Source organism: Megascapheus bottae, chromosome 34 (assembly GCF_031878675.1).
Source record: "Megascapheus bottae isolate mThoBot1 chromosome 34, mThoBot2.hap1, whole genome shotgun sequence".
NCBI classification, from domain to species: domain Eukaryota; kingdom Metazoa; phylum Chordata; class Mammalia; order Rodentia; family Geomyidae; genus Megascapheus; species Megascapheus bottae.
In genome coordinates this window covers 5300757-5323474 of record NC_143542.1, presented here as the reverse complement: position 1 = coordinate 5323474, position 22718 = coordinate 5300757, and the positions used below count along the sequence as shown (strand labels likewise).

At 56.9% G+C, this 22718-nt stretch overlaps 1 protein-coding gene across 1 annotated transcript in view; it reads left to right on the top strand.

Annotated features, from left to right (window-relative positions):
- Positions 1 to 22718, top strand: part of Srrm3 (serine/arginine repetitive matrix 3) — a 39362-nt gene that overhangs the window by 3035 nt on the left and 13609 nt on the right. The window contains exons 2-12 of the mRNA XM_090324380.1: positions 11786 to 11985; positions 13290 to 13391; positions 16268 to 16319; positions 16362 to 16447; positions 16521 to 16601; positions 16876 to 16905; positions 17130 to 17192; positions 17271 to 17306; positions 19829 to 19879; positions 20951 to 21055; positions 21161 to 21347. Coding sequence (XP_090180506.1) covers positions 11789 to 11985; positions 13290 to 13391; positions 16268 to 16319; positions 16362 to 16447; positions 16521 to 16601; positions 16876 to 16905; positions 17130 to 17192; positions 17271 to 17306; positions 19829 to 19879; positions 20951 to 21055; positions 21161 to 21347 — 990 coding nt within the window. The 5' untranslated portion in view covers positions 11786 to 11788. The remainder of the gene's footprint in view (positions 1 to 11785; positions 11986 to 13289; positions 13392 to 16267; positions 16320 to 16361; positions 16448 to 16520; positions 16602 to 16875; positions 16906 to 17129; positions 17193 to 17270; positions 17307 to 19828; positions 19880 to 20950; positions 21056 to 21160; positions 21348 to 22718) is intronic.

Below are 22718 nucleotides of genomic sequence, written 5' to 3'. Positions count from 1 at the left end.
AGCAAGTCATGGGTTTGAGGCCAGCCAGGGTACATAACAAGATCTGGTTTCTGAGAGAAAGAGAGAGGGTCATGCATGTCTTTATCCTAGCTCCTTCAGAGGCCAAGGCAGAATTGCCAGTTCGAGGACAGTCCAAAGTGAAGGGAACCTTATCTAAGAAACAAAAAACAAAACAGGGCCGAGAGCTTGGTGGAGTGCCTGCCAAGCATGCATGAAGCCCTGAGTTCAATTCCACAGTACCACATACACAGAAAAAGCCAGAAATGGTGCTGTGGCTGATAACCTTGAGAAAGCCCAAAGACAGTACCCAGGCCCTGGGTTCAAGCCCCAGGACTGGCAAAAGAGAGAGAGAGGGAGAGAGAGAGAGAGAGAAGCTGTCAAAGGGCCCAGGATATTGCTCAGGTGATAGAGCACCTGAGTTCAATTCCAACCACCACAAGAGGGAGGAAGAAATGAACAAAGGAAGGGAGGAGGGAGAGAAAGAGAGATTTTCATTGCATACGACTTGAGAAATACAGAAACCAAGAGGAAAGCAAAAACCACCAAGAGTCCCGCAAGCTGGGCGTGGTGGCACCTTCGTGTACTCTCAGCTGCTTGGGAGGTGCAGATAAGAAGATCTTGAGCCAAGGTCAGTCAGGGCAAAAGGACCTATTTGAGAAGCAAAGTAAAAGGACCGAGGGCATGGGTCAAGGCCCAGGCAGCTCAAAAACCACACCTTTTGTTTTCTAAATAAATGAATGAGATGATATGAAAATTTGCAGGAAAGTGTCGAAAAGCTGGATGCAGGGGAGAATGATTATCTAATGCCACGGACAGAGGCTGCCAAGAAACGGAGGGCAGCAGATGGGGGCAGCAGGCAAGGTTGGGCCTTGAAGGACACTGAGAGTCCTGGTGGAGCTGGGAAAGCTAGTTGGAAAGAAAGTAAAGTTATAAGGAGAGTTACAAGGTCATGCACGGCCAGTTTGGGGAGCAAAAGGGACACCCGGGCCAGGAGGTGATGGAGCAACTGAAGAAGGCAGAGCTGGACTCCTGGGAGAGTTGACCAGTCAGGACTCCCGCCATGAGTGTCCAGGAAGGAAGGAGGACCTGACGGTGGGGGCTGCAAGAAGGGCAGAGAAGGGCAGGGCAAAGGTGACAACCTGACCTCTAGCATACCTCCAGCAAGGGCACAGCCCTTGGCACCCGGCAGGGGCCTCAGGTTGGCAGAGAGAGGATGTCATGATTGTTGGAGTCGCCAAGCTAACCAATCAGGGCTCTAGAAGGGGCTTCTGCGGGGTAGGGAATCCCAGCTAAGCTGGCATTCTCAGTGGTTCCCCTCCAGGACGTCCCCCTCCCTGCCCCCGCTCCTCTCTGACCTGGACACCTGTCTCTTGGTCCCTGTGATCGGCCATTACTCTCCCCAGACCCTTTCTCATCGCTTCCTCTTGGATTTCCTCTATCCTCTGCTCCCTGACAGCACAATGCATGTATGGTCCTTCATAGATTCATGTGGTCATTTACCAGATTCTGAACTGAAGAAAAACGCCCCAGTGTCATGTCCGTGGGCCGCGCTCGACGCTGGGTAGAGAAGGACTGAGACGGCTTGGGCTGGGTGAGGTTTGGGTTGTATGGGAATGTTCAGGAGCGTGGGCAGGGCTGCCTGGCTGGTGACTTTGGGGCTGGCTCACAGATGGGCTTCGTCAGTGAGGACAGTTCAGTGGGCGGGGGGGGGCGGGGAGGGCATGGCTGGCAAGGAGACAGCAGGAGTGGAGAGAGGAAGAGAGGGCACCTCGTGCCGGGGCATGGCACAGTGCCAGAGGGCAGGGCTGGGCCAAGAACCCCGGGACCCCTCGGGAGAGGAAGGCCTCGTGGGGTCCTGCATGCCAGGCGAGCCTGGCCCTCCCGTCAGCAGCTCAGAAGACAGGGAATGCTCCTGGCACAGCGCGTGATTTGAACAGATGGAGGGAATGGGAGGGGGCAGTTTCCTGGGTCCTACTTCAAAGGATGGGGTTAGATCTGAGCTTGGGGTTTTGTACTTTTTTTTTTTTTTTGCCAGTCCTGGGGCTTGAACTCAGGGCTTGAGCACTGTCCTTGGTCTTTCTCAAGGCTAGAGCTCTACCATTTGAGCCACAGCAACACTTCGGGCTTTTTCTATGTATGAGATACCGAGGAATCGAACCCAGGTCTTCACGCATGCTAGGCAAGCACTCTACCACTAAGCCATGATCCCGGCCCCGTGGGTCTGTACTTTTTCAAGCTGGCAGGTGACTGTCCTTGGGTGTGTGTGTGTGTGTGTGTGTGTGTGTGTGTGTGTGTGTGTGTGTGTGTGAGCTTGAACTCAGGTTTGTTTTTTTTTCCCTCAAGGCTGGTGCTCTATGCTTTCAGCCATATCTCAACTTATAGCTTTTTTTGTCTGTTTTTTTCAGTTGTGGAACTTGCATTCTGGGCCTGGGTGCTGTCCCTGAGCTCTTCAGCTCAAGGTTACCACCCTACCCCTAGAGCCACAGTGACACTTCCAGTTTTCTGATGGTTAATTGGAGATGAGTCTCACAGACTTCAGTGCCCGGGCTGGTTTTGAACTGAGATCCACAGATCTCAGTCTCCTGAGTAGCTAGGATTGCAGGTGTGAGCCACCACACCTGGCCCAACTTCCAGCTTTATGCTGCTTAATTGAACATGAGGCTCTCACCTACTTTCGTCTTCAGGCTGACTGGACTGAAGTCCTCAGCTCAGAGGGATCCTCACCAGCTGGGATTACAGGCCTGACACTGGCTCCTGGCTGGTTCTTTGATTCGGGTCTGGTTTGACATCTTCCCAGAGTCAGACTCGCCGTGTGCGTTGACACATCTCGCTCCCTTGTGGTCCCGTGGAGTGGAAAGCCACAGCGGAGGGAAACTAGGGCTCCAGTGCCTTCCTTCCTTCTAGTTCTGAAGCAGTGCTGCCGTGGGGCTCTGAGCGTTAGGAGTCTGCCTCATTCTCTGTGGAGGTCACCGGAGCACACGCAGTCACTCCGCTATTCCCTTCCTGGTGGCTCTTTGCCTTGCACGAGTCCATGGCCCTGACGGAGGGGGCAAGCTAAGAGGCCCTAGACTGGGGAGGGCGGCAGCAGCAGAGGCAGAGCACATCCCCATGAGGGATGTGCAGGTTGCCGACGGAAGGCGTTGGTCTGCTGTGGGCCTCCCCCCCTTGGCCAGGAGCCCAGAGGAGCTGGTAGCTGGGTGGGGTTCGCTGCCCAGATGGCAGCGCTGGTGGAGGCTTGGAGAGCCTCTTCTCCAGGAGAAGCTCCACTCCCAGGGCCACCTCCAGGGCTCCCCCCACCAGATCCCCTCCCACAATCCCTCAGGAACTGTGGGTTATTGTCAATGATGTTGTTAATTAACTGCTTAATTAACTATTTAAGCTAATCAGATTAATTGACATTAATTGGTTGCCATTTGTCAAGGACCCTGGAAAGCTGTGCCTCTTGGAGTTGGTGTGCCTGGGGCCGGCCAGGGGGTCGGGAGGAGCTGGGGTGAGCTGCTGCGGTGAGGCTGGCAGTGAGCAGTTAGCTGGAAGGACAGGACCAAGGTTCACCAGAGCTGCTGTCCAGAGCTGCTGCCCCCATGCAGCACACAGGAAAGAAAGGCTTATCCGCCGGGTGTGGAAGTAGAGGTTTGTAATCCAGTACTGAGAGGAAGTCTGAATTCCAGAACAGCCTGGGCTACATAGCAAAACCCTGTGGAAGGTAGGAGAAGAGAGAGGGAGGGAGGGAAGGAAGAAGGAAGGAAGGAAGGAAGGAAGGAAGGAAGGAAGGAAGGAAAGAAATGTATGTCCTACATCCCCAAAAGGCCATGAAGACCTTTTGGGTGAAGAGAGACCTTAAAATACTCCGTGAGCTGTGATGTAAATAGGTCACCACATAACAACGGCCGGGCTGCAGTTCACATATTCAGTCCAAAAAAAGAAGAGAAAGATGAGCAATGGAGGGCTGATAAAATATGCAAAATATTAAACTGGGATAAAAATGATTCCATTTGCATTATTTAGTCAATTACAGCCCCTCCAACCCACGGTGCATGTTAATGCCTGTTTTAAAACACAACTTACAGTTTTAAATTATAGCACTTGAAACAACAACAGAAAGAGAAAAAAAACTACTATGAAATGCATTCTGCGTTTTAGTGGAAGGAAGAAAAAAAGGCAACCCACTCAAAATAAGAGTGTGAATGTCTTCAGAGCCATTTTCTCAACATCAAATGGTTCCCACACGGGGGTCCGGTGTTGACCCTACAGTCTTGCCTGAACTTCCCCAGGGACCCCGGGGGATCCCTGCCTAGGCCTCCTCTCCCAGCCTGGTGAGTCCTTTGTGTCTCTCTTCCTAAGAGAGCGATGTACGTGCATGGGGCAGAGGAGTGAGTTCTGAATGTACTGGAGATGGAACAGGAGGAGGAAAAGGAGGTTCTCTGGGGAGGGAGGGTCAACCCCCCAACATGGAAGGAAGTGCTTCCTTAGCAAGAAAGGACTTGGTGACAGAAGTGTGTCACAAAAAGACACAGAGAATGAATATAGGGTCTCTCTCCCCCTCTATTTCCCTCTCCCCCTGTACTGCCCGATCTTGCAGCCCCTGGGGGGAGGAAGGACCGGGAGAGACGAGATAGAGGCTGTTGCCTGGCAACGAGAGGCACATCTGGATGGATGGGGAAAACAGGCGAAGCTCCAGCCCCCAGCCCAGCTCTTTCTGTCTCTCTTTGATCTCAGCCAGCCTGGCAGGAACCTGGGGGGGGGGGGGGTATGGCAGCCTGCCTGATTAGAGCTGAGTCAATAGAGGGAATTTTCCAGAATGAGATTGTGTGGACCTTGGAGGACTGTGTCCCTGGCTTTTCCCAACACCCTTTGCTGGTGACTGGAAGGGGCTGTCTGTCTGTCTGGCTGTCTGGCACCCACCCTCCCTGCTTCTAGCACATGGATAGACACGTGTGGTTCTCAGCTCAAATATTTTCCATCTTGCAGTGTTGACTCAGAGTGCATGAATCCAGAATGCAGGCCCTGACACTGGGTCCAGATGAGGGAAACTGAGGCTGAAAAGTGACAGGACCTGGTCATCCAGCCTCTAGTCCGTCTTTCCTTTTTCAGAAGCTGGGAAGTCAGGTCCTAAGGAGAGGGAAAGGAGGCTGTAGAAGCCGGGAGAGTTGGTGGCTCCTCCGACTGCGCAGTCAACACCACAGGCCAGCATGGGCGGGGCCTCGGTGGGCTCTGGACATTGGCTAGGGCCTCTGGCAGGCCCTTAAACCCTCCTCTGGCACTGCCAGCCTCCAGAAAGGCGACTGAGGGCTGTAGGAGAAGTGGGGTGTGAGCCACGGTGCCTGGACATGGTCAGGAGCCATTTGTCCCTTGAGAGCGCAGGGAAGGGGGCACTGGAGTTGCTGGTGTGGTATGGAGCTGGCTTCTCTAGCGCTCTTCTGCCTTGGCTGGTCTGTTTTCGGTAGCCAGTATTGCCAGTTATAGTCTATTCCACCCACTGGGCAGTGCGGGTCTGCTGCTGCCATGTGCTGCAGCTGGTCTGCGATGGGTTGGCTGGGCCTGGTCCAGGCCCAGTGGAAGCTCTGGAGGACTTGTACAGTTTACAACAGTCTGGCCATGTGTGGGGTTGGGAACCACAGAGCTTTCCCACCAGAGACCCTGGAGACAGCCTGGGAAACGCAAGCAGCGAGCTTTCCATCAGGGTAGTCCCAAATGGTTGCCCTGTGCCAAGACAAGAGGAGCAGAAAGACAGGCGCTGCCCAGTCATGGCCCCAGCTCATCCAGGATTGAACAGGACAGAACAAGGCAAGCCAAGGAGCGGCATGGTAGCCCACAAGTGAGGCAAAACCCATAAACACCCTTCTAGGAAATCTGGGAAGGCTTCTCAGTGGCGGTGACACTGCAGGCCTTGCAAGGATAGGAGGAACATGGGCCTGCAGATTCCTGGGTGGAGTGAGATGAGAATTAGTTTGTGGCTGGACAGATTGCCCAGACACACATGCCAACAAAACAGCCTTTCTTCCATACTGGCCAGGCAAGCCAGTCCTGAGTGCCCATCTTGGCCTTGGGAAACTTGCCAGCTCAGCCCAGAAGAAGGGACAGGCCACACCCTGCCTAAGCACAAGCTGAGCCAGCCCTATACTGCACAAGGGCAGAGAAGATGGGGTGCCAGTGGATGGGATGTGGGGGCAGCTGATATGCTCTCCCCCTCCCTCAGCCTGGGGGCTCCAGCCAAGGCCTTTCCTGGCTCCTGCAGGGGCGCCGGAAGCTCCAGCTGCTGAATTATTTAAAGGAAGGCTTTCAGAGCTGCCCCCGCTCCAGCCACCGCCTGCTGCGTCTTCTGCAGGGTTGGGTAACAGTACCAGCGCCTCCCAGGAGACGGAGGGGCCACTGGAGCCTCCCTGCCCCAGCCTCCAGCTTCCCTCTGCTGAGTCTTGAGCAGAGCCAGGTCTCCAGGAGATTGTGCTGGCTGGCGTCGGTGAAAGGTGATCTGTTGGCCCGCTAGCTTCCATGAGTCTGTGCCAGTGTGGAATGGAACCACACCGACTGACCTGATTTACTCGGATCTGTATCTCTCTCTCTCTCTCTCTCTCTCTCTCTCTCTCTCTCTCTCTCTCTCTCTCTCTCTCTCTCTCTCTCTCTCTTTTAATGGGGCTTGGACTCAGGGACTGGGCACTGTCCTTTCGCTTTTTCCACTCAAGGATCAGCTCAGGTCTACCACTTGAGCCACAGCCCCCCATCCAGCTTTGTGCTGTTTCAGTTGCAGGTGAGTCTCATGGCTCTCCTGCTGTGAACTTTGCCCCTGAGTAGCTAGGATGACAGGCGTCACTGTTTCAGTTGTGTGTGTCTTCAGTGCCGAGGGGGCACCCCATGGCACAGATGAGGAAACTGAAGGGTCAGGTCAGAGGCCGTGGCAGGCGGTGTGGACCCTGGGAGCTCGGGATGACTCTTCTGCTGCTCGATGTGCACAGAGCTGTCTTAGCTGCTGTAGACTCTGCTCTATGTGAGGGTCAGGCCTTGCTCTGCAGAGCAGGAGCCACCCAAGGCCAGGGCACCGGGTTAATTGTGACCTCCCAGGCTCAATTCCCTCGCCGCTCCCTCCCTCTTGTCTGCTGGGGATGGACTGGCCCTAGACACCTAGCACTGTCCCCCCCCAGCCTGGGCCTGGACTCAGCTGCCTTGTGCCCATCTTGCCCCTCACATCCACTCCCTCTGCCAAGACATCTCCCCCTCCTTTGTCTGACTCAAAATCTCTCCTGTAAGCCAGGTGGTGCCCATGGCTCACGCCTGTCATCCTAGCTACTCAGGGGACTGAGATCTGAGGATCCTGGTTCAAAGCCAGGCCAGGAAGGAAAGTCTGTGAAGTCACCAAAAAGCCAGAAGTGGAGGCATGGTTCAAGTGGCAGTGTGCCACTGGAGCAAAAAAGCCAAGCAAGGGTGCAAGACTCTGAGTTCAAGCCCCTAGTACTGGACCAAAAACAAAATCTTTCCTCTAGGAAGCTCCCCCCCACCAGCTTGCTCTTCCTCACTCATCCCAGCTCAGTCTAAAGTCTCTGCCACATGTCCCCAGTGTGGAATTCTAGGCAGTAGTGCTCTCCCCTCATCTCTTCCTCACTGGGGTCTAGCTCGTGGCCTCTCCATATGCTGCATGTCTCACGCTCATCTGGGGACACAGGACCGCCAGGGTGTCCTGGCTGCGGTCACATGGCTTCATCTGGGCCCACTCCCTGTCTCTGGCTGGAGCTGGCAGAGGGCGTGGGCAGAGGCGTCCCTTGGGGAACAGCCTGGCCCAGCATAGGGGACACCACCCCACCGTCCTAGGCCACAATGGAGATGACTCTTCTTTCCACTCTGTTAAACTATCGTGACAAACCACTGTCACTGCAGGCTTGGGTGTTTTGTTTGCATCAGATTCCCTTTCACACTTAAGTACCCAGTTGTATGTGTGTTTGTCAGTTCTGTCACGTTCCTGACAGGTACAAAGAATCTTTTCTCTCCGGGAAATTCAGGAGGCTGAGTGCCTGTGTTCTCCACCCCCAGCCAACTTCTGCAAGGGTCTCATCCAATGTCCACACTCCCAGCTCCCAACATGAAGCATTCCATCCTGGCATGGCGTAGTGGTGCATACCTCTAGCCCCATGTACTTGAAAAGAATAGGATTACAGTCTGAGTTGTCCCAGGCAAAAAGCAGGGCATATACCCACATACGTGCACCTGCACACACACACACCCACGCACGCACGTGCAGGTGCACACACACACAAATATGCAGAGCTAGAAGTATGGCTAAAATGGTAGAATGCCTGCCTAACAAGTACAAGACCCGAAGTTCAAACCCAGCCCTGAGGGGCTGTAGGGAGGCGTGTGGAGGTCTCATAGGAAGGCTGCTGCCTGCCTAGGGCTTAGCTGAGCCACTCTGTGTCTGGACTTCATGCCTTACCTGGGGGAAGATTCATCTTTTTTTTTTTTGTGGGTCATGGGGTTTGAACTGGGCCTGGACACTGTCCCTGAGCTCTTCAGCTCAAGGCTACCTCCCTACCCTTGAGCCAAGCCCCCACTTCCTGTTTTCTGGTGGTTAGATAGAGATAAGAGTCTCAGGTCCTTTTGTGCCCAGGCTGGCTTTGAACCTTGATCCTCAGATCTCAGCCTCCTGAGTAGCTAGGATGACCCTCGAGAGACCTCTCCTGCCAGCCCAGGCACCGGCAGATACTCCCATTTGCCTCGCAGCATCGGGCAGGAGCATGGATAGAGCGGTGTAGGACCCAAGCCCATCTACAGCTTGTGGCTGACCTTAGGAAAGACAGAATGGTCCCACCCAGCTACAGAGGAGGCAGCCTCCATTTGCAGATGGAAAAAGGACTTCACAGGCAGGAATGGGGGGCTGCAACTCAAGCTAGTGTTCTCTCCATCTAGTGCAAAGGCTTCGGGCGGAGGCAGAGAAGAGCCCCTGACTCTGGGAGGCAGAGGTGCAGTCCATGGTGCTGAAACCCAGACCCTGGCTAAGGAAGAGAGGCGGCGGCTCGGGCTTGGAGGTGCAGGGAGCTGTCCGTGGTCCTGGACCCGGAGGCCTGGCCCGAGAGGGAAAGGCGATTTCCGGAGCCCGCAGGGAGAACAGGGGAGTCCTACCTCCCCCAGCCACATAGCTGGGATCACAGACAGACCACCACCACCACCCCAGTTCGTTAACATGGGTCTACCTACTTTGGACCGGGCTGGCCTCCAACTTCCACCTTTTGGATCAAGGATGCTCCACCTAAGTGGAGTTTCCTGAGTCTCTGGCACGTATGCACCATCATGCCCAGTCAAAGATCTCGGCTGAGGGGCCGGGAGCATGGCCTAGTGGTAGAGTGCTCGCCCAGCATTCATGGAGACCCGGGTTCGGATCCTCGGTACCACATACATAGAAAAAGCTGGAAATGGTGCTATGGCTCAAGTGGTAGAGCTCTAGCCTTGAGAAAGTCCAAGGACAGTGCTCAGGCCCTGGGTTCAAGCCCTAGGACTGGCAAAAATAAATCTCTACCCTTAGTGAAGTTCTCAGCAAAGGTCTCCACCAGGTGTGATCCTTTCACAGTCCTTCAGAGGAGTGAGGGGAGGGGCTCTGAGCCTCCAGGTATCATGTAATCTTCCCTCTGGGTATCCTGCTTCTGTTCCTGTAGCTGAAGGTAGTAATTCAGGCCCCCACATCAGGCATTGACTAAAACCCAGTCTGTGATCCTTGAAAATCCCTAAATCCTTCCTAAATAGATTTCTAAATTCCATCTCCACTATCCCAAATTTAGAATGTTAGTTTGGGATGAAGCTTCAGCATGTGGTATTTCTTCCATTGCTGTCTTTCCATTTCCACCAACTGTTGAATATTTATAGATTTTTATAGTGAGGCCGGCTTGGGTGAGGATTGAGCACTGTCTAGGTTGCCTTTTTTTTTTTTGCCAGTCCTGGGCTTGAACTCAGGGTCTGAGCACTGTCCTTGGTCTTTCTCAAGGCTAGAGCTCTACCACTTGAGCCTCAGCACCACTTCCGGCTTTTTTTTTTTCTATGTATGTGGTGCCAAGGAATCGAACCTGGGTCTTCGTGCATGGTAGGCAAGCACTCTACCACTAGGCCAAACTCCTGGCCCCTAAGTTGCCTTTTACTCAAACGTGTGAATGTAGATCAACCTATCAGCCAAGGACAGTGATGCGGGCCTGTAATGCCAGTCACTTAGAAGGGTCAAGTCCTTACCTTGAAACTGAAGGAAAGATCGGGAGGCCGTACTGCCAGAAGCGTGAGGGAAGGCCTCTGGAAGGCGACGCTTGTGAGCCAGAGAACACCCAGGTCAAGAGCCTCCTGGGAGAGGGGACAACAAGTGGACAGCCTGCACACCAGGGAAGCAGAACATGGGTGCAGCAGCCATGCCTCTCCACAGGAGGGCAGTGCCAGGTCACAACTTAAAGCCAAGGTGACAGGAGTCTCTGAAGGCCTACCCAGAGCCTGACCTGGTCTGATATTCTCCTGGGATGACCTGGCAGATAGTTAATGGATGTCAGAGGCCAGGAGGCCAGGGGAAGGCCTGGGACTGAGATGGTGACAAGGGAGGAAATTAAGTAGATAAACAGGACCCCGGTTCCTTTTTGCTATTTGTGTCAGATGTTATGTTGCTCAATTGGAATTGAACTCTTTATCCTTTTGGCTGTGTCTCCAGAGTGCTGAGATTATGCATGGCCACAATCACACACACACAGCTTAGGAACCAAACTAGACTACAAGTGAGCTGAGTGGCCAGGATGACAAGCCTCCCGTACTCCACACCTTGAGGGGCTCCCCATCAGCCAGGTGTGACCCCACTAGAGGAGAAAACTGCTCACTGGGGATGGGCGATACCAAGTATCAGGAGAATCTCTGGCAGAAGTGGGGTACAGGGCTGGTCTAGGGACAGAGGCAGGAAGCCAGAAGGCTTTGGGGGTGGAGAGATTGGATTTAAGCTGGCAGCTTTGGCATGTACGTTCACCTTTCCTGTGGGAGTCTGGGTGGCACACCAATGGGGGACCAGACTTTCAGAGAGGGGCACTGAGATCCTCAGGGACACAGCAAGGCTTGAAGGAGTCAGGCCTGGAACTGGTGGGATGGACCAGAGCAAGGCACATTACCACTGCCATTCTGTCACCTGCCAAACCTTTTGTGTCTCTCAGCCTCTTCCTGCCTCTCAGTCTGTGGTGCCAAAGCCCCGCCCCCCCCAAGTCCCAACACTCTGAAGCCAGGGAGGGAAGGTCAAGGTGTGTGTGTGTGGGGGGGTGTTGTGGGGTAGGCCCCAGTGCAAAGGAGCCCAATCCCTTCCCTCCCTCCCTTCCTCGCCCTCCCTCCCGGCCCACTCCCTGGGAAGGAGGCCTTCCTGTTGCTTAGCAACTAACAGAACCTTGGAGAAAGGAATGAAAATAGCTCAAGAGGCACCTCCTTCTGTTTGGAGGCCTCTGGTGTGCACGCACGTGCCTGTGCATGTGTGTGTGTGTGTGTGTCTGTCTGTGTGTCTGTCTGGGTCTAGACCAGACCCAGGGTTTTTTCCTCCAAGCCATGCTGACTCCCACCCCACCTCCCAGCCCGCAGTGGGATGTGGCTGGCGGCCTGGAAGCAGTGTTTCCAGAGCTAAGGAGGGTCAGAAGCACCCGTGACCCCTGGACCAGCCAGGACTGGGCTGGGGTGCCCGAGGGCCGACCGTGCGCCCGGCTCTGCGGGATTAGCGCCCGGGCCGGCCCCAAATCCGGGATTAACCGAGCGGCGCTGGGCGCTGGGCGGGCGGGCGGGAGGTGAGCCGCCCCGGTGTCGCCCGCAGGCCATGTCCTCCACCGTCAACAACGGGGCGGCCGGCGTGCCCGCGCCGCCCGACGCCGCCAACGGCTTCCCGCAGCCCGGCGCCTCGTCCGCCGAGTCGGGGCTGGCGAAGCGCGCGCACCGCGAGATCCTGGATCACGAGCGCAAGCGGCGAGTGGAGCTCAAGTGCATGGAGCTGCAGGAGATGATGGAGGAGCAGGGGTGAGTGGGCGTGGCCAGGGCGGGCGGTGGGCGGGGTCTGGCTGCGGGCGGGGCGGGGCCTAGCCCCTGGTTGGACGTGGTCGGGTGTGGGCGTGGTCCGGGCGGGCGGCGGGCGGTGTCTGGCTGCGGGCGGGGCGGGGCCTAGCCCCTGGTTGGACGTGGTCGGGTGTGGGCGTGGCCAGGGCGGGCGGCGGGAGGGCTCTGGCTGCGGGCAGGGCGGGGCCTAGCCCCTGGTTGGACGGGGTCGGGTGTGGGCGTGGCCAGGGCGGGCGGAGGGCGGGGTCTGGCTGCGGGCGGGGCGGGGCCTGGCCCCTGGTTGGACGTGGTCGGGTGTGGGCGTGGCCAGGGCGGGCGGCGGGCGGGCTCTGGCTGCGGGTGGGGCGGGGCCTGGCCCCTGGTTGGACGTGGTCGGGTGTGGGCGTGGTCAGGGCGGGGCCGGGCAGGTGTAGTCAGCTGAGTAAAGGTTCAGGAGCTTTTCCTCCTCATTACAAGACTACTGGAAACTAGAGGCTCAGAAACAGCACAAAGTGGAAAGCTCGAGGTTGCTTGCTCTCCTTTGCACCTGATTGAAGGACTTGGAATACAGCCTGAGCCCAGTTGTCCTGATCCACCCCTATGTCTGTCCATCCAGCCTCCAGGGCTCCCCACAGCCTAGTCACAGGCCATCTCAGCAAGAATCAGGAAGACAATGAGGCTCAGAGACAGCCAAAGGCACTCAAGAGGGGGGGGGGCAAAACTGAGTGTCCACCCAACAACACAACTGAGAGCCAAAATGAACACAGGCTGGGTGTGTCGGCTCATGCCTGCAACCACAGCTAATCAGGAGGCTGACACCTGAGGATCACAATTTGAAGCCAGCCTAGTCAGGAAAGTCTGTAAGACTCTCATCTCCAGTAAACTCAGTAAAAGCCAGACGTGGTGTGCTGTGTTTGACTAGCCTTGAACACAAAGAAGCTCATGGACAACGTCCAGGCCTTGAGTTCAAGTCCAAGGACTGGTCAAAAAAAAAAAAAGGCTAAGAACAGTGCTCAGGCTTCAGAGCCTTTGTTTTGTTTGAGAATCTGGAGACTCCTCCTGCCTCTGCATCCAAGCTGTTTATTGTCTGGTTGTTTGTTGATTTGTTTGAATTGGTAGAAAACAGACAGCCTTGAGGGTTCTTAGGGCCCAGGATTAGCCAAGTTATCGCAAGCTGGGCACACTCCTTTGAGCCAGGACGGGGCAGTGGTTTGGAGTGGTGGAATGGGCTGGGTGGAGGAGGGATAGGCAGGAACAGAGGCCCTCATAACAATCACTGTGTTTTTCAGGTACTCTGAGGAGGAGATCCGGCAGAAGGTGGGGACCTTCCGGCAGATGCTGATGGAAAAGGAGGGAGTGCTCACCAGGGAGGACCGGCCAGGCATCCACTGGTGAGTGTTCCCCTGGTGGGGGCAAGGCAGCAGGCCACCACTCCAGGCACTCAGCCAGGTGGTTGGAGCTGGGGTGGGTGCAGAAGAGGAATTACTGGCCCTGCCGACTGTAAGCCGTCGCCTCACGGAGTCTCCTGCAGCTACGTGGGTTCTGTCCGTGGCTCAGCAATACAGGGTGAGAGAAGACGGTTCAGATCTCAGCTCAGGATCCCAGCATTGTCATGACATGACAGCGGGACTCCAGCCATACCACTTCTGCACCTGTTATGCCCACTTGTAAATATGTCCTAAAAGTTAGACTACACACCACTAGAACTGGGAAGGTGGCTTAGTGGTGCAGTACTTGCCTAGCATGCATGAAGCCCAGGGTTCAATTCCTCAGTACCACATAAACAAAAACAGCTGCAAGTGGCATTGTGGCTCATGTGGTAGAGTCTATCCTTGAGCAAAAGCAGCTCAGGGACAGTGTGCAGGCCCTGAGTTCAAGCCCCAGGAAGCGTGTAAGCAGTCTCACTGGATCCTGACAGGAGGTGCACTGACTCCATGTCTGGAAGGTGGCATACATTCAGGAACTGCCGCTGGCTCCAGTTTTTCTTCCTTTTTTTGTTGTGGGTCATGGGGCTTGAACTCTGGGTCTGGCTGCCATCCCAGAGCTCTTCAGCTCAAGGCTACCACCCTACCCCTTGAGCCACAGCCCCATTTCCTGTTTTCTAGTGATTAACTGGAGATAAGAGTCTCATATTCTTTTGTGCCCAGGCTGGCTTTGAACCTCCATCCTCAGATCTCAACCTCCTGAGTAGCTAGGATGACAGGCGTGAGCCACTGCACCCAGCTGGCTTCAGCTTTTCTATGCTATCCTCACATTATCCCTCAGTTGCCCCAGCACCAATGTCCCATGTTGTCCTGGCTAGAAGAGAAACAGGTTAGCGGAGAGGCCAAAAGAAAGGCTGTTGGTCAAAGCCTTAGTGGGACTGGCCTGGGGAACAGTCATCCTGCTGACATCTCAAACCCCTACCCATATTTACACTACAAAAATAACCCATGTGGGGGCCAGGAGTGTGGCCTAGTGGTAGAGTGCTTGCCTAGCATGCACGAAGACCTGGGTTCAATTCCTCGGTACCACACACATAGAAAAAAGCCAGAAGTGGTGCTGAGGCTCAAGTGGTAGAGCTCTAGCCTTGAGAAAATCCAAGGACAGCGCTCAGGTCTTGAGCTCAAGCCCAGGACTGGCAATAATAATAATAATAATAAATAACCAATGTGCTGGATACCAGTGGCTCATACCTATAATCCTTGCTGCTCACAAGACTGAGATGCAGAGCATCACAGTTCAAAGCCAGCCCAGGCCGAAAAGCCTGAGAGACTCCACCTCCAAAATAACCAGCAAAACAAAACTGGGCTCAGATTTTCATCCTTTTCACACCCAGTCTTATACATTGCACGTGCCCTATACATAAGATGAAATATTAATGATGCCCCAAGTGTGTTCTGAGTGCCCTGTGATTGAGATAAATTCGTGTAGTGTTCAGAATACTGTCCACAAGCCGTGTTACTCAGTCATGTTTGCCCTGCACTGTGAGATGTTTGGTGACAAGGCCTGGGGAATTCCTGCTCCCACTACCACCGAAGCCTGTGACAGGAGACCCAGACAGGGCAGACCCCTAGCCTGGAATACCCCCTCCCATCCAGACTCCACCTCCATCAGTTGGCCACTAAGCTTGGGGGTCACAGACAGGGGAAGGAAGAGGTCCATCAAAGAGATTTAAGAAAGGCCAGGACTGGGCCCAAGAGAAGAGCATCTGCCTGGCACGCAAGAGGCCCTGGGAGGGACAGGGCAGGGCAAAAAAGGGAGGAGGGAGGGAGGGAGGGAATGGAGGGGGAAAGAACATTTTTCAGAAGGCCAGAACAGGTACTGTAGAAGGCACTGCTCACAGAAAACGCTATTTTATTTGGTAAATAGTCTTGGTCTTTTTTTTGTGTCTGGATCAACTGAGGCTCCCCCTCCCACTCCCCCACAGTCTTTACTGTCCGTACATTTTATGTATCAGGCATTTGTGTAGCCGGCGAGCTCTGGGGAGGGTTTGTGGAAGCATGGGGGCTGGACGTGTCAGCAGAGGACAGGGACAGAAGCTGGCCTCAAGCTTCAGAAAGAGGAATGTGAGCTGGGGACAGGTGGCTCACGCCTGGAATCTGAGCTACTCAGGAGGCTGGGATCTGAGGCTTGCAATTTGAAGCCAGTTTGGGCAGAGAAATCTGCCCGTGTCTTTACTCCGCAGCTGTGACCTTCCTGGAAGGCCAGCAGGCGTCTCCCAGGCTCTGAGCCCCCCAGGCAGTGGCATAGGAGAGCTGTCAGAGGCCACCTCAGGGATAACAGCCACCAGACCCGGGTGACTGCACGGCCAGGCCTCACCCCAGGACGCGGGGACCCCTCAGGCTCCGCGGGGTCGAGGCTGGGTGGCCTCCTTGTGGAGTGAGGAGGAACCCGGAGGCCTGGCCCGCCTGGTCACCTTCAAAGCTGGTGTCCTGACACCAGCCTCCCTCCCCAGCCAAGAGGAGGGTGAGATGGGGGCCAGTCCCCCCCAGGGAGCCAGCCCAGCGGAGGCCGGAGAGGGCGGGCAGGGCGGCTGGGGCACCTGAAGGTGGCGAGGGCTGGGCTGTGGGTCCGGCAGGGGAGGGGACAGGAACAGGGGGAGGACGCCAGCTGGGCGGGGTCGAGCGCTGGGCGGAGAGGGGAAGGGGACAGCTGGGGACAGGGGAGAGTGAGGAGGGACCCGCGGGCCCCCTCCTCCCCGGGCCCCCTCCTTCTCCCCGCCCCCCCCCCCGCCCCCGGGTCCGGTCCGTCCCCGGCCGGTGGCGAGCGTCCCTGTCGCCGGCAGCTCGGCGGAGACCCCGCGGCCGGCCGAGGGCGGCGATCCCGGCCCGGGGTTCGCGGCCGTGGAGGAGGCGGAGGCGGAGGCGGAGGCGGACGAGGAGGAGGAGGAGGAGGAGGAGGAGGACGAGGGCCGCGCGGACTGCGGCTGCCCGGCCGCCTGCTACCGCGGGCACCGGGGGTACAGGTGAGCGGCGGCACCGGGGGGCACAGGGACGCGGGCGGCGGGCGGGGCCGCCCCTCACCCTCCGCTCCCCCAGGGCCCGGCGCTGGTCCAGCAGCTCCGCCTCGCCCCCGCCCCGGAGGAAGAAGAGGAAGAAGGGCGGCCGCCGCCGGAGCCGGTGAGCGGGGCGGGCGGGCGGGGGGGGGGGGGGAGAGCGAGAGGGGAGGGGAGGGGGAGGAGAGGGAGGGAGGGGGAGGGGAGGAGGGGGGAGGGGAGGGGGAGGAGCGGGGAGGGGAGGAGGGGGAGCAGGGAGGGGAGGGGGAGGAGGGGAGCACAGCCCCAGCCGAGCCCTCCCCCAGCCCCCTCCCCTCCCAGCCCCAGGGCCCTCTGAGCCCTGACTAACCCTAACCCGCCCTCCGTCCTTCGTCCTTCCCCCTGGCATTCACTCTCAGCAAAAAGAGGAGGCTGGAGTCGGAGTGCAGGTCAGTGGGCAGGGCGGCAGGGCGGCTGGGCCCTGGGCCCGGGGAGGGGGTGTCCGGGGCTCCCCAGGGCTTCTGCTTACCTAGACCGGAATCCCACCCCGGCCTGGGAACTACCCCGGCTCAGGATGCCCAGGGCTGGGAAGGGCGGCCAGGGGCAGCGCGGGCAGCAGGGCCCACCACCCCGGCTGCCCCGCTCGCTCACAGAGCCCCCCCTGTGCCCACAGCTGTGGGAGCACCTCACCCCTGCGCAAGAAGAAGAAGAGCATGAAGAAGCACCACAGAGACAGGTACCCCCCCTCCGCTGCCGCCTCTCCTCCCCGCCCTGGGCGCCCCAGACAGGCTCAGGCCTCTCTCTCACCCTCCAGGTCTGACTCTGGGTCTCGAAGGAAAAGACGGCACAGGTGAGTGGAGGTGGCAGGGGGTGAGGGGGGCAAGAGCCCAAGCAAGGGCAAGCTTACAAACCCTGCCTTGCCCCAGTCCTTGGCTTGGTGGCCCCAGAACTCCCAGACAACCCAACGGCTGCACTGTCTGGGGGTGGCTGAGGGGGTGCCCTTTCCCCAGAAGAGGGCTTTGAATGGTCAGGGAAAGGGGCATGACAGGGCCTCCCTGAGCAGTCTTACTGCGTAGGAGACAGGCCAGGTACACTACAGCTAGAGACGCAGTTTCTGGGGGAAGGTGCCAGACCCCAACAGGCCTGCTGGCCAGGACTGGCGCTGGCCTCCACCCAAGTGGGTCTAGGCCACAGACCTTGACTTATTCAGAACTCACTGAGCTGGGCGCCAAGGGGTCACACCCATCATTCTAATTACAAGGCTGAAATCTGAAGATCCTGCTTCAAAGCCAGCCTAGGCAGACCAACCTGAGAAACTATTTCTAATTTTATTTTTCATTTATTTTCTTTCTAAGTGAAGATGTGGATCAAGTAACTAAGCCAAGGGCTGGGAGTGTGGCCTAGTGGTAAAGTACTTGCCTAGCATGCACAAAGACCCAGACTCCATTCCTCAGCATCAAATACATATAAAAAGTCAGAAGTGGTGCTGTGGCTCAAAGGACAGAGCTCTAACCTTGAGAAAGTCCAAGGACAGTGCTCAGGCCCTGAGTTCAAGCCCCAGGACTGGCAAAACAAAACAAAACAAAACAAAACAAAACTGCCAGGCATGGTGACTCACACCTGTAATCCTAGTTACTCAGGAGGCTGAGATCTGAGGATCGAGGTTCAAAGCCAGCCCAGACACTACAGTCCATGAGATTCATCTCCAATTAACCACTAGAAAATCAGAAGTGGGGCTGTGGCTCAAGGGGTAGGGCGATAGCCTTGAGCTGTAGAGCTCAGAGACAGTGCCCAGTCCCAGAATTCAAATCCCATGACCCATCACCCCTCCAAAAAAAAAAAAGGACTGGGGTAGGGGACAGAGATGCTGAGGGAGGAGCAGATGATGGATGCTTCCAGAATAGAAAGCCCAGCATGAGAGACAGAGTCACTGACCAATCACATTCTCGGGGGCAGATTTAGCGCAGCCCTGAGGAGGGGCCAAGAGTCCCCAGACCCTTCCCTGTAAGAAGCATTTGTTAGGGCAGGGAAACATGCACTAAGACCAAGGTTCTATTCCTTGGTACCACATACATAGAAAAAAGCCAGACTTGGTGCTGAGGCCCAAGTGATTATAGCCTTGAGAAAAAAAAAAAAAAAAACATAAGAACCCAAGGACAGTGCTCTGAGTCCAAGCCCAGGACTGGCCAAAAAAAAACCCATAACTCTTTGTTAGAGGCAGAGACTAAACACCTTACTTAGCCTTTCCAGTCTCAATTTTCATCATCCTCTCCACCCCCTCCAGCGCCTATGAGTGTGGGTCCCGACTGCCCCCCAGCGGTCACCGTCAGCTTGCACAGAGCCTCTGCCCAGCAACTAGGAGTCCTTGAAAGGGCCAGAGCTAGAGCAGCTTCATGAGGAAACCCCAGAAGGCTGCCAGAGTTTTAGAACCCACACCCTCAGCCTCTCAGGCCTGCCTTCCCCAGACATTCTGCTACAGAAGGAAATACCTAACAGTGCATCTTTGCATTTCTTCATTTTTGGCTCAGAAGTAAAAGAGGGTAGGGGAAGGGGAAGCTTTTGAGAATCAGAAGCTTCTCCATCCTTCTGTCAAAGGCAGGTGTCAGGCTTTGGAATCTGCTCTAGAGAGATGTAAGGGATAAGGCAGGTAGCCCCAGACATGAATACAGAAGAATCAGTTAAACGCAGGCAAGTAGAGCCGGGCACGATGGCTCACGCCTGTAAGCCTAGCTACTCAGGAGGCTGAGATCTGAGTATGGCGGTTCAAAGCCAGCCCTGGCACTAAAGAATGCTAGACTCTTTATCTCCAATTAACCACTAGAAAATGGGAAGTCGGGCTGAGGCTCATTGGGTAGGGTGGTAGCCTTGAGCTGAAGAGCTCAGAAATAATGCCCAGGCCCAGAATTCAAGCTCCATGATTCAACAAGAAAAAAATTGGAGGCATGGCTCAAGCAGTGGAGTGCCTTCGAGTACCTGTCTAGCAAGCTGGAGGCCTTGCGTTCAAACTCTATTATGAACAAAATCACAACAACAAGAAAAAGAACCTAACATTTATTTCCTAAATCCCCTGGTGAGCTGGCCTTGGGCTGGTAGTATGAGAGGAGGGGACCCAGGACACACAGGGGCCTGTTGTAATACTGATGTCACAGGTAAGAGCCAGTTGTCTCCCTTTCTGGCCAGAGCTTGGACCTAACGCTGTCCAACCTGCAAATCCCACCCTCTTCTGCAGGGAGGGATGGGAAGACGCCTGTCAATCAGGAGGCTGAGGCCTGAAAGAAGAAATCTCAGGTCCATACCTGGGCACAGCTTGGCTCCGGGTGCCAAGGCAATATCCACCTAGCTCTGATCAGATTTGGTCTCTGTTTCCTGCAGATCTCGAAGTCCCAAGAGCAAAAGAAAAGAAAAGAACAAAGAGAGAAAAAGGTGAGCACTCTCCTCCCCCATCTCCTCACTGCAAACCTGGCCTTTCAGCATCTCAGAATGAGGTCTGTAAACCCAGTTCTCTAGGATAAGCATAGTGAAGCAGATGTGTAATTTCAGCACTTAAAGAGGATGGAGAGGTCCAGGACAGCCCAGACAGCACAGTGAGACCCGATCATAAAAATAAAGAGGCCTGGGAGTGTGGCCTAGTGGTAGAGTGCTTGCCTAGTATGCACAAAGACCTGGGTTTGGTTGCTCTGTACCACATACATAGAGAAAAAGCTGATAGTGGTGCTGTGGTTCACTGGTAGAGCTCTAGCCTTGAGAAAGCCCAAGGACAGTGTTTAGGCCTCAAGTTCAAGCTCCTGGGTGACTGGGAGGAAAAAAAAGCCAGGTGGTCAGTGGCTCACGCCTGTAAGCCTAGCTACTCAGGGGGCTGAGATCTGAGGATTGAGGTTCAAAGCCAGCCCGGGCATGAAAGTCGGTAAGACTCTTTATTTCCAATGAACCACCAGAAAACTGGAAGTGGTGCTGTGGCTCAAAGTAGAGCACAAGCCTTGAGCTGAAGACTTCAGGGAGAGCTCAGGCCCAGAGTTCAAGCCCCACAACCGACAAAAGACAAAAAAAAAAAAAAAGTCCAAGTGCCAGGTGGCTCACACTGTAATCCTAGCTGCTCTGGAGGCAAAGATCTGAGGGTTATGGTTCAAAGCCAGACCAGGCAGGAAAGTCCACGAGACTCCCACTGACCACCAAAAAGCCAGAAATGGAGCTGTGTGTGGCTGGAGTGAGAAAGCTCAGTGACTGAGCCGCGCCTCGGCAGTGGCCCATGTTCTTTCTCTTTTTCGTTAACTGTCCAGAGTAGCAGGCGTTTAGACATGGACAGGAAGCTGCACGCTTCTGTGACCCAAGGGCACAGCCAGACTGGAGCCCAGACCCCTCGCCTCTGTCCAGTCTGGAGCCTTTCTAACTCCCAGCCTCCCCACCTGTCGGGATAGCCGGCGAGAGGAGTGTGGATCCCGGGTCTGGGCGGGCTGGAGCTCGGGCTGACCCCCCACCCCCCGCCACCCCCGCCAGGCCTCCCCCACCGTCCCCGGGCCGCCGGCCCCGCCGGCGCAGCAGCGGCAGCACGCGCAGCCCCTCGGGCTCCTCCCTCGGCACTGACTCCGGATCACCGGGCAGGTAGGCCGGGCCCACCCGGGGCCTCTGCCGCGGGGCGGGGTGGGGTGGGGAGCCGCCCGGCCCGCGGAGGGGGCGTCCCACGCCGGCCCCCTGCGCCCCTCCCAGGCTCAGCCCCAAGCACCGAGGCGACGCGCGGAGGACGGGCAGCCAGCGGTCCAGCGGGAGCCGGTCGCCTTCCCCGTCGGGCGGCAGCGGATGGGCGTCGCCTCAACAGAACGGCGGCGGCGGCGGCGGCAGGCAGCGAGGCGGAGAGCACGGCGGCCGCCCCGGCTCGGCGCACAGCCCGCCCGATGTACGTACGCCGCGCTCGGCTTCGCAGAGGGGGCCCGCGCCGGTGGGCGCCGTGCGTGCGTGCGTGCGTGCGGGGCGGGGCCGCGGGCACGTCAGGGGGCGGGGCCGGGGCGGTCCGAGCGTCGCGGGGCGGGGTCCGAGCGTCGCGGGGCGGGGCTTCGTCTTCCGCCCACCCGGGCCCGGGCGTCGGTGGCTGCAGTCGCGGGTCTGTCATGGTGTCCCCTGGTCCTCGCGGCAGGGTGAGGGAGGCTGCAGGCTTGGCCCACCCTCGTGCTTGTGAAGAAGTAGAGGCCAGAGAGGCGCTGACAGGGTGGGGTCACTCAGCTGGGGGCCGAGCTGGGGAGGAAACGGAGGCCGCCCGCTTCCCCCCAGGGGACCCGGGAGGACGGGGCGTGGACGTCTCTCGGAGCTGGCGGCGAGCGGCCTCGTGGGCCCTCAGCGTCCCCCCACATCGAGCCCTTGCCCCTCTCTGAGCCTTCCCCCCCCCACTCGCCTGTCTCCATCTCTCTGCCCCGAGACACTGCCCACACCTGGACGTGCCCCCCATCTTGGCCACTTCCTGAATCCTGCCCCCCCCAAGTCGCCTCCCAGCAGCCTCTCTCGGGCTCCACACCCCCACCGCCCTCCAAACCGTCACCCCAGGGGCACCCTCGCCTCCAGCCCTCAGGCAGCCTTCCCCCATGCGGTTGGGGGACTGGACCCTCTTTGTCTGCTGGTCTAAAAGTGTGGGGTTGAGGCCGCTCCGAGAGTGGGGCTGCAGTGCGCCAGGGCCCTGGGTGGGCGTGGGAGCGGGATGGGGGACCCTGCAGCCTGTCCCCGAACCCTCAGCCAGGAGCAGGAGGGCTGCCGCCCCAGAGGCCAGGCCTCAACAGCAAATATGTATGTGTCGGTCAGTTTCATTTTGATTTTTTGGCTGTTTCCCTTACCCCCTTTCTTTTCTGAAATACCCCTTACTCCATGGCCTCAGAGAGGAAAGTCCAGGGCAGCTGACAAGAGGCTTCTTGGTCTCAAGGTTTTGGTAGGGCATGATCTGTCTCTATACTCTTCCATCTGGAAAGGGTGCCGGGTTTCTAGGTTGGCTGTCGGGGGTTGTTGTGTGGTTGGGCCATCTGGAGAGGGTCGCACTGATGTCCCGGATCTGTCTTGGGAATGGAAAAGGACAGGTAGCTGTACCAAGAGCCAACAGGCCAACCCAGAGGAGTGTGGCTGCCCTCTGCCTGCCTGAGCACAGAGCCCTAAGCGAGGTGCTGAGAGCACCTTCTCCTGAGCACCACACCCTCCTAGGGCTTCCAGAGAGACTAGAAGCACAGGTTCTCTCAAGCTAGGCCGGAAAGTAGGTCCCTTCCCTTCCCTTCAGTGTAGCAAGGATCAG